Source organism: Prionailurus viverrinus, chromosome A1, assembly GCF_022837055.1.
Source record: "Prionailurus viverrinus isolate Anna chromosome A1, UM_Priviv_1.0, whole genome shotgun sequence".
Classification (NCBI taxonomy): domain Eukaryota; kingdom Metazoa; phylum Chordata; class Mammalia; order Carnivora; family Felidae; genus Prionailurus; species Prionailurus viverrinus.
The window spans coordinates 110,128,993-110,139,922 of NC_062561.1; the positions used below are offsets into that span (position 1 = coordinate 110,128,993).

A 10,930-nucleotide genomic window follows, 5' to 3' on the forward strand; every position below is an offset into this window, starting at 1 on the left:
CAGTAGGGAGAGGAAGGTCAGACAGCAGGGAAAGGCAGTGGACAGGAAAGAGAAGGAAAGCCTCGGGAGGAAAGAGCAGTGGTACATCAGGGCCGAGGAGTCCTGTTCCCTGAGTGAGCAGTGGGGGGTGCTTGGACCTCAGCAGGGCCCCGGGGATTAGACTCAGGCAGCAGGGCAGGTTGTGGGGTGTTGACAGACAACCGATTTGTAAACCAGGAAGATTATGGCTCTTTTTCGTAATAAGCTGAGGACATATTTAAGTTCCATTTACAAAGTGGTCATTCCTGAAAACCCGAGATAGACATGTTTTGTGAAGGGGCTCCTTATCGCTAAAGGCCTATGGACTGGAGGTGATCTGGACTGACCCCCACCTGATGTCACTCATCTTTTGCCAAAGTCCTAAACCTGAAGGAATGGCATGCCCGAGTGCCAAGACAGGAGAGAGTCTTTGCCCATTACGTTCCTTCTACCCAGAGAAAGAACCCCAGATCAACTTTTCCACAAGAGCAGAGTTTCCAAGATGCCACCCGTACTTGGAAGAAGCCAGGCTGAAATACTATTCAAGTCAAACTTTCTTGATATTACTCTATCTTTCCCCAGGAGGACTGCACTAAAACAAATTCGGACACCTGTGGCCTCTTCCTTCTGTGCAAACAAAAAGCCAGCAGCAACCCCAAGCTGATAAGATTAATCTAAAGAACAAATTATGGTGTAATTTCCTATGCTGATACTTTGTAGTTAATTTTAAAAAAAGGTTTCATTTTCCTATTGGTATGATTTCACAGGAACATTTTACCTGTTTCTGTGAGGTATTTTTTCTCCTGGAAGAGAGGTGCTGATTGGCCCCAAACGAATGACAACCTGGTGTAATGAAAATTTCCAATTTCCCTCATTTTCCCTCAGTTTCAGCAATTTTAAATCTATATATAGAGATATCTTCGTCAGAATTGCATTGTTACTCTCTTTTAGTAAACGGATTTGTCTCAGATTGTCACTGCAAATAGAGTTCTATTAATGGATCTCACCTCCCAACTGATTCCAGCTCTGGTCTGCTTACTAGCATTTACCAGCACCTTCGTCCACGGCCAGAACTTCAATAATACGTTGAAAGAGATCATCAAAACGTTGAACATCCTCACAGCGAGAAACGTGAGTAAGATATCTGGCACCATCTCTCCAGATGTTCTGGTGATGCCGTGGGTATTTCTTAGACTATGAGAACATCAGGACTTCCAAAGAAGTTGATGGTTGGTGACAGACAGGGAGCTGTGCAGAGATTTCTCTGCAGGAGCTTTTTGGTCCTGAGGGATGGTAGGAAATTTACTTGGTTGGAGGGAGGGAGAGCTGCCCAGCAAGGATCCCTCCATACAGTCGGAAGTGACTCTGTCTCTTGCTCTCTCTCGTTCCCGTCGGGGCCAGGACTCCTGCATGGAGCTGACCGTCATGGACGTCTTGGCAGCCCCAAAGGTAAGAGCTATCCCAGGGTCTGCTTTGGTAGATTAGTGACTTGGGAAAGGAAGGCCAAGTGTTTCTTGTTTGAACTTTTAGAAACTTCTTTTACACAGAAAGTGAATGGCCCAAATTAACTATAAGCTGTTAGATGTTTTTAAAGAACGAGAATTCTGATCTTTACTCTCAAACATGTTTTGGTGTTTCTGGTTTCACTTGATTTACAAGATGGGTAATAGGAAGCTTGGATTTTGTCATCTTAAATCAGGTCCTGGTCAAGGAAAAGTTCTTTCTTTTCCTCCTACACTGCAGCCTAGTACCTGGAATATAGGAGGCACTCAGTAAAGGCCTGTTGAAGGGGAGAGTTTTTCCGGCCCATACATTTCTGAAAAACCAAATACCCTCACAAAAAGAGATATGGAGATTACAGGTTGAAGGAGCTTTCATTTTGTCTAAGAGACTTCCTATGGCAACAGAGGAGGTATCGCCAGAGCCCCTCCTTTTCCGCAGCCTGGTCACCTAACAGCCCACCGGCTCCCGGGGCGGCTGTCCAGAGACCCTCAGCTGCTCTGTCCTGCCAAGCCCCTTCCAGCCTGGTCCAGAACGGCCCAGCTGCACGGGGACCCACACATCCCTGGCTTTGGCTGCTCGGGCATCTCGCCTTTCCGCCTCCTGTGCCGTCTCACCCCCGCCCCTCTATCTTTAGTGGGAGGAGACAGATTTGACAGCTGATAGTGCATTTTCTCTGACAAACATATGACTACAGCCATGTCAATAGCTTTGTGCACATCAGTTCCTGTTTTCATGGAAACACAAGACTGAGAATGAAAAACCCAAAGCTTCAATTTACCAGTGGTCTCCTAACCACTTGCTTTCCACGTGGACCAGAGGGGATCAGTTGGCCAGGAGTGCAGCCATGCAGGCTGGGCATGGCCACACCCCAGCACCTGGGCCAGAGGACAGACCCATCCTTCTGGGTGAGGAAAACTGTTCTTCAGGCTTTGTCTGGACTATTTCATTTCATTAAAGATTAGTCCCGGAGTCTGATACACAATAATATATAATACTATAATCATATATATAATATTGATGCATAATGTATTATTATGGAATAATATATATATAATATATTATGTATACATTATGCAATTTTGTCCTTTAGAATCTCATCCCATTTCAGACTCTGTCCATCAGGAAGGAGGTTGGAAGAACTTGAAGATTTTATACATATGTAGAATTCTATAATACATATATAATATCTATTAACATGTTATATATATATAGAAATAGCCAAGAGTCCACTGGGCTGTGCTCTGGGTTCTTCAGATGGCAGTGCACTGCTGAAGGGGCTCCATCAAAGCCAAGGGCTGGGTCCCAAAGTGCTAAGGGTCTGGAAGTGACACAGCCTGTCGTTTTAGCCACAGTTTTGCCATTAACTAGCTATGTGGCCTTTGGCCAGTCTCCCTATCTCTTTGTGCCTCAGTCTCCACACTGGAAGATATGAAAGTGATTTTGACAGTTGGCTGATGTCCAATTCTTGAGTCAGTGGAACGTGTTATTGTAAAATGATGTAACTCTTGGTTAAAGGCAAAAACTGGTTATAAAGGAGCAGTAATTCTAAGGAGGGGCCAGGGGATAGAAATGATCCAACCTTCTGTGACTTCATGCCCAGGGGCAACTCCACTCCAGGCCATTTCTAGAAGGCCAGGCCTGCCCTCACCCCTGCTGAGGCGCAGGCCAGGACATGCCACTGTCCTGCCGTTCTTGGCCTCCCTCTCCACCAGTTACCACATGCTCCCCTCACCACATGGGTAGACATCTGCTAAAAAAGTCCCTGTTGTCCTGCTTCACTCCTACCTGCCTTCCTCAAACTGCTTCTACCCCTCTGGCATTAACCATCTTCATTGTTCCCTTTTCTTTTCCTCAAAAACACAGCACTGCTTTCTTATCCATTAAGATATTACAGAATAAGGAAAGGCTGCTATTTTCTTTGTGTTGCCAAAGAAGGACATCTTTCCCAAATCCCATGTATTAGTTTCCTTTCTTTGGGGGATCAAGAATTCTATTATCTCCAAGTTGGGTGGGATCCTGCTATTGGCAGTGGCTGGAAAGAAAGTGCTGATCTACCCAGGTATCTATGAAATTAAGGTGGTCTGAGATAGATCAAAATGGAGAACAAGCAAGCTGGCTGGTCCAAGATGGATTTCTTAGGTGGACCATTAGTTGGAGGTATTTCCTGCTTTCCAAAGAAAGCTCAAGTCCATGATTCCTCAGAGAACTCTATGCCAGCCCTCGACAACCACCCCCCCCCCTTTTTTAAGTAAAAGTGAAAGACTTTTCACAAGTAGTATTTGGGCAGAAGTGGAGATAATGAGTACAACACAAAGGGGACTAGATTTTTACGGCCCTCAACGAAGCTAGTCAAGGACCACGTTAGAAATCTAACAGTCTCTGCCACAGGAGAAAGCCTGGAAGGTATTCTCCCATTTGCTTCTACTCCCATGAGGGTCAGGCTTGTTTCCAGCAAAGGCCTAGGCCCCCCTGTTGAAGCTCCTTTCCTTGAGCAGTCCTAAACTACAAGGCCCACCAGGCTGTCCGAGCGTGCCCCTTGCACTAGGCAGGACACGCTCGGGAAGCAAAAGCTGGACAAGCAGGGAACAGCATCCTGTAGCTGCGATACCATTGCAACTGAAATTTTGAGGTCTTAACTAAAACTTCCTTTAGAATTAGTGCTTTTAAAGTTTTTCCATGAGATTCAAACTCTTTTCAATTCCTATTTTATCCTAGTGACCTTTAGAACATCCTTTGAAGAATGTGTTCAGAGACAATTATATATAAGGCCATATACTCAAAACTGACAGGGTTTAATTTCTTTTTTTTTAAGTTTTTTTTTTTAATTTTTAAATTTTTTAATGTTTATGTTTTAGAGAGAGCAAGAGAAGAAAGAGCACAAACGGGGAGGGGCAGAGAGAGAGAGGGAGACACAGAATCTGAAGCAGGCTCCAGGCTCTGAGCTGTCAGCACAGAGCCTGATGTGGGGCTTGAACTCACAGATCATGATATCATGACCTGAGCCGAAGTCGGACGTTTAACTGACTGAGTCACCCAGGGGCCCCAAGGGAGCTTAATTTCTAGGCTCTAAGCCAAAGTTTTAGAAAAGTTTTCATTCCGTTTTGAAGAGAAAATAAGCAAAGAGGCTCTTGTCTTCTTGGTCTTCCTGAACCTCATTGTTCTCCCAGCAGCACAGCTGGGGTCTGCCTTCCCTTTGCCTTCACCACCTCGGCTCACCCACTAAGCCTCCAAAGACAGGGAGATTTACGGGAGGTTTCTGGACTCTCAGAGCCCAGAGATACTGGTACTGCTTTCAAGTTTCCAACTAGAATCAGAGACCAGGAGGGCTCCTGTCTGGTTCGTTAAGTCCACGTCCTCCCAAAGGCCTTGCCCATGGGCCACGAAGGCCCACAGGGCAAAGGGGAAGCTTCTGTAGTCTGGGATTCTAATGCCTCCGTCCGGGTCTGGGTCTTCCCGGAAAAAACCCTAAATTATGAAATATACTTCTAGAATTTAGCCTAAAGAAATACGAGATGAACATAAAGATTTACACAGATGACTCACTGCCACTTTATTTTACGGAAGCAAAAAACTGCAACGATCGGGTATGAACCAATTATGGTACAAAGATGCCACGGGTTCCCATGCAGCTCTCAACCCCATGGTCTTAAACACTAGTGAATACTTAATGTTTATACTATCTAGTGTGTGAAAAGGCTACAAAACAGTATCAATAGTTGATCTCCATTTTTAAAAAAGTATTTTTAAAGGGGCGGCTGGGTAGCTCAATTGGTTAAGCCTCCATTTCTTGATTTAGGCTCGGGTCATGATCTTATGCTTTGTGGGTTTGAGCCCTGCATCAGGCTTTGCACTGGCCATGGAGTCTGCTTGGCATTCTGTCTCTCCCTTTCTCTGACCCTTCTGCATTTACACTCTCTCTCCCTCTCTCCCTGTCTCTTTCAAAATATATAAATAAACTTCAAAAAACATTTAGGGGCGCCTAGGTGATTCAGTTGGTTAAGAGTCCAACTTCAGCTCAGGTCATGATCTCATGGTTTGCAAATTCAAGCCTCACATCTGGTTCTCTGCTGTCAGCGCAGAGGCCACTTCAGATCCTCTGTCTCCCTCTCTCCCCACCGCCCCCTGCCCCCCCACCCCTGCTGGCTTGCATGTGTGCACACACTCTCTCTCTCTCAAAAATAAACATTAAAATAAAATTTTTTTAATAAAAAATAATTTTAAACTGTAAGGTATTTATCAAAACATCAAAAGTTACCTCTCTCTGGCTGGTGGAGTAATGAGTGAATTTCATCTTTGCTGAATATATATCACCTTTATAGTAGACATATATTACCTTAATAATCAGAAAAAAAAAAATGCAGGAACTTAAAAAAAAAAAAAAAACTGCCCAGACAGTACTTGTCATATAAATCCCCTGGAGATTTTGTCAAGGGAACTTGTGATCTAGTGCGTCTAGGGGGCGGGCTTGAGATTCTGCATTTCTAACAAGCTCCCAGGCGATGCCCGTGCTGCTATTTCATGGACCACACTTTGCGTGGCAAGGGACCAACAAAGCATGTTCTCGAAGAGGCTAGAGACAGCTTTATCTGAGCTGGATCAGGTTCAAGCTAAGACCACTCTCCACGCTCTGTGCTTTTTGTTCTTCAGTGCAAAGTGGGAGGACACACTGGGCCTGATTCAGACTGAGTTACAATCCCTCTCCCAGGTTCCCCAAAAGAGCTGTTTTCCCCACTGGACACTCCCTCTTCTAAAGCCCGAATGTCCCCACGAAGAGTCATATAATCAGACACACATCAGGACTACTGCATCCCACCAAGGTTCTCATGCTGCACATCCCAGACCAAAGGCCTCTACAGAAGCTGTGTCCACAGCCCAGCTCAGGGGCACCCTCTCCCAGAAGTTTCCTCTGATCTCACACCTAGCCCCGACCCTGGCACATCCCTCTAGCTGTATGGGCTAATGTCTGATCTCCTCACATGGACCCCAAGCTTTGCACACACTGCCATCTCCTGTGGGGAGGGCCAAGTGGAGAATGCTACCCAAAGCACCAGGCCACAGGATGCGCACTCATTTATTCAACAAGCATGTAGGATCTCTTGGAAACCTGGACTTTAAAACCTTATAGCAACGAGACAGAGCAGAATCTGACTACAAGCTCAAGCAGACACCTACAGAACAGCACGTGTGGTGGAGAGAAACAGACGTGGGCTATAGACAGATGGCTCTACATTCAAATCCCTGCTCTGTCACCTACTTAGCTGAGTGACTTTACTCAGGTACCTTTTCAGCAACACCATCTGAGGGAAAAGAGAAGGTTGCTGCACTTGCAGGTAAGTGGGAGAGGATGTTTACTGTGACCGGCAGCCTTCAGTCACATGGAAGGAATTCTTGAGTACCTGATCCATAGTTGAGCAAACTCACTTTCTCCACTTGTCCTCCTGGAAAGAAGCAATCACAAGGAAAACTCTCTCCCCCATGGTCAAAACAGAGCTAGCGCATGGCTAACTGTGGCATTTTTCTTTCTAGAACACAAGTGACAAGGAAATCTTCTGCAGAGCCACAACCGTGCTCCGGCAGATCTATACACATCACAACTGCTCCACCAAATTCCTCAAAGGACTCGACAGGAACCTCAGCAGCATGGCAAACAGGGTGAGCTGCTTGATGCCCAACAGCTTGGCTCCTGATGGACAGGAACCTCACGTCTAAATGTTCCTCCTTCAGAGTTGTAGTAACCTTGCTTAATCAACCCATTCATTCATTCAGCAAGTATTTGTTGAGGCTCTGTGAGTGCAAGGGGCTGCTCTAGGCACTGGGGAAACAGTGCCATCTCTCACAGAATGTTCTAGTGAGTGAGTCAGGAAAGCAAACTAACATGTAATACTATGTCCAGTAGTGATATGTGCTATGAAAAAACCTGTAAGAATAAAGAATAGAAGGGTCATGAGAAAGAGGGCTGATTTAACAATTGATGACATCATCTAAACAAATATTTAAATTATGTGAGGGAGCAGGCCACATGACTAACTGGGGAAAGAACATTCCAGGCAGAGGAAATTCTTGTGCACAGGTCCTGAGGTAGAAATGAGGTTCACATGTTAGAAGATTAGTAGGAAAGCCAGTGTGATTGGATCAGATTGAGCAAGGGGGATTTTAATAGATCACACATGGTCTTTGCATTCTACCCCAAGCATGGGAGGATATATCCACAGGGTTTTGAGCAGAGACTCCAGTCTAATTTATGTGATTTAAAATGATCACTCTGGTTGTTGTGTGGTGAATAAACTGAATGAGACTAAGCACAGAAGCACGCTGGCCCACCAGGTGGCCATCCCACTAATCCAGGTTGGAGGGAACAGCAGTTTTGCAGGTGAGAGCGATACAGGCTGTGAGCTTTGGAATATAGCTGAAAACAGAGCCAGGAGAACCATCATCACGGGTGAGGGAATGAGTAGAAGGTGGCCTCTTGGTTCCTGGCCTGAGCCCTTTGGAAGATGGTTGGTGTTGTTTACAGATTTTGAGGACTGGGTGCGGCAGGGATGGGGGCTGAGTGCAGGATCGGGAGTTCAATTTATAAGTACTAAGTGTGAGGTGCCTCCTGGATAGCCAAGTGGAGATGTTGAGATTGTCGGACTGAGCCCAGAAGCACTCTCACATACAGAGGTCAGGAAGAAGAGGTCAGCAGGAGAGCTGAGAAGTGGCCAGCGAAGCAAGAGTGAAATCAAAGATTGTGTGGTGTCCCAGACAGCAAGTGAACAGACTCTTTTAATAAGGAAGGAGGCATCAAATGTGTCAAATGTACCAGAAGGTCAAGTCAGATGAAGAGGAGAACGGCCAGTGGATCTGGCCTGACAGAGGACGGGGGGATGCCGATATCTATGGAGATTCAGCACTGAAAGCTTGATTAGAGCGGGTTCCGCAGAGAATGGTGGTGGGGAGGAGTGGAAAGCAAGGGGAAGTGAGGACAGAAAACTCCTCTGAGGTGTTTTTCTATTAGGCTGCCTAGCAGCTGAACAAGAGCTGAAGGACAGGTGTGGATTCAGGGAAATTCTTTTGAGGTGGGGCATATATGCAGCAGGTTAACACTCCAGAAGGCATGATCCAGGGGAGCGGGGAGAATCGACGGTGTGCAAAAGAGGAAGAGCCAAGAGTAGATGTTATCTAGGGCCAAGTGCAGGAATTGGGGACATTCACCCCCTTGCTGCGCCTGCCCCCCTCATTTGTAAAGTAAGGTAACGGAATCGGGTGCTGCCACTACGCTCATTCCCTCTTTTAATCCTCTTAAGTATCTCATGGAATAGGCACACTTGTCCCCCTTTTATAAGGGAAAACACCGACGCTTTTATAAATGAAGTAGTGTGTCCTAAGCAACCTAATTAATGAAGTGGCAGAGCAGAGCTGAGCCCCAAACTGAAGCAGTGGCCTGGGATCCTTTCCACCCGCGGTGCTGCCAAGCTGGAGGGGTGCTGTTCATGGGCAGGAGAGAGAACGGAACGACTCTCTGTCTCAGCAGACCAGCTGGCCATGCGGAAGGCCCAGGATGGCTGCAGGCAGGTCTGAGGCTCCACCTCACGTTAAGCCCCAAAGCAGCATGGAGTGGTGACACTCTCCCCCCACCTCCCGCAGGGTCTGTGGCACCCCTCAGAGGCTGACAGTGAAGGTAACCATTTCTAGGAGTTTATTAGCATGCACAGAAGAGGCCTGGTGGCAGAGAGGGACTGCCAATGAAACTAGACTGGAGGAATGAGGAGGCCCTGGTCAGAAATAATTGCTTGGGTAGTAAGGGCCACAGCAGGCTTGACTCAGTAGACAGGCAGGAAAGACAGACTCAATTACTTAGCTAATGAAATTACAAGCTAATGAAATGTTTCTTTTGCAGACCTGTTCTGTGAATGAAGTCAAGAAGAGTACACTGAAAGACTTCTTGGAAAGGCTAAAAGCGATCATGCAAAAGAAATACTCAAAGCACTGAAGCTGAATATCTTAATTTATGAGTTTTTTAATTACTTTATTTTAAAAATATTTATATATTTATAATTCATTATAAAATAAAGTATATGTAGAACCCGACAGTACGGTGTCCCTTCAATGGCATCAGCTGTATTTACTTGACAACTTTTGGGGAAACCATTGTAATTTACCAAGAGTCTAAAATTGGTGTGGGTGTAAAAGTGGAAACACTGTTTTCCTCTCCAGATGGGGACTCAATGCACAAAAGGACTAAAGAATAGAAGGCCACACAAGATGTAAATGAGAAGTAAGAGAGCTTGTAGAGTGTGGGTCCCTGAGTCTTACTAACTAGCAACTAATTGTGAATTGAAAGGTGTTAACTGGACGCTTAGAACGTTCGTCTCCCAGTGGCACAAGGCTGTCGCCCTGAGTCTATGGGCAGGGGCAGGGATGAAGTCCAGCACAACACGTGGATCTGCAGTGAACGATATCTAAAGCCTTGATAATGTCAATTCCCTTGACGATGTAAGACTTTCAAATCTTAGGGCCAACCAATAGACAAAGCACAGACAACTTAATTGTAATTATACAACGGGCTGTGAATGCTATCAACCTGACAATGTAAGAGGTACAGCTGAAAATGGTTGAGAGGTAAAAGCAGAAGGAAAGACAGGTGAGGCTCCCCCAGCTTACCGGTGGAAGGGATCAGTTGAACAGCACTGAGGAGGATGGAACAAAAACAAGAGATTTAAGTATTCAAAATTGCAAAGGTAACAACATAAGATCTAAAAATAATTTACTATAAAAAATTGGGGGGGGGGGGGCACCTGGGTGGCTCAGTCGGTTAAGCGTCCAGCTTTGGCTCAGGTCATAATCTCACAGTTTGTGGGTTCGAGCCCCACTTTGCGCTCTGTGCTGACAGCTCAGAGCCTGGAGCCTACTTTGGATTCTGTGTCTCCCTCTCTGCCCCTCCCCTGCTCGCTCGCTCTCTCTCTCTCTCTCTCTCTCTCAAAAAAATAAACATTTTAAAAAATTTATAAAAAATTTGGAAGGGGCAGTATAAATGGGGTAAACCCTTACTTTTCAAGAGGGAAATCAACACACAATATCTAATGTTGGAAAATTAAAAAAGAGTTGGCAAGAGGGGTCATAAGCTGAAGACTGGTGTGGCTGGAGGTGGGAACAGGAGAGGTAACTGTACTACTCTGCCCTCATGCATGTTTGTAAGTTTTTGTAATAAAAAGTGGACAAAAGCCCATAGTGAGTGAACTGAGAAATCTTTGGAATTATGCTAGTAGCCACCATAAAAACTAAAAACTGAAAAAGGAAGGTGGTTTGCTGGCAATGGGACTTGGAGTAAGGATCAGGGAAAGCAAGACACAAGACTGCTGGCTTTCCATGTTAAGGCCGTGGCCATGTGCCTACATAAATGATAAAATGGTTTTTTTTTATTTTTTAA

At 45.6% G+C, this 10,930-nt stretch overlaps 1 protein-coding gene across 1 annotated transcript; it reads left to right on the forward strand.

Annotated features, from left to right (window-relative positions):
- The first annotated feature begins 986 nt into the window (after positions 1 to 986).
- On the forward strand, positions 987 to 9,588 carry IL4 (interleukin 4). The gene is made up of 4 exons (XM_047868167.1): positions 987 to 1,149; positions 1,420 to 1,467; positions 7,048 to 7,173; positions 9,401 to 9,588. The coding sequence occupies exons 1-4, from the start codon at positions 1,015 to 1,017 to the stop codon at positions 9,491 to 9,493; spliced, it is 402 nt and encodes a 133-aa protein (XP_047724123.1). The 5' UTR covers positions 987 to 1,014; the 3' UTR covers positions 9,494 to 9,588.
- The last annotated feature ends 1,342 nt before the right edge of the window (positions 9,589 to 10,930 follow it).

What these genes read in the sequence shown, in the direction of transcription:
- IL4 (XM_047868167.1), top strand. Translation starts at nt 1,015, where the DNA reads ATGGATCTCACCTCCCAACTGATTCCAGCTCTGGTCTGCTTACTAGCA. An exon ending in ACATCCTCACAGCGAGAAAC is followed by an intron (nt 1,150 to 1,419) that starts GTGAGTAAGATA and finishes CGTCGGGGCCAG; the next exon opens with GACTCCTGCATGGAGCTGAC. An exon ending in ACGTCTTGGCAGCCCCAAAG is followed by an intron (nt 1,468 to 7,047) that starts GTAAGAGCTATC and finishes TTTTCTTTCTAG; the next exon opens with AACACAAGTGACAAGGAAAT.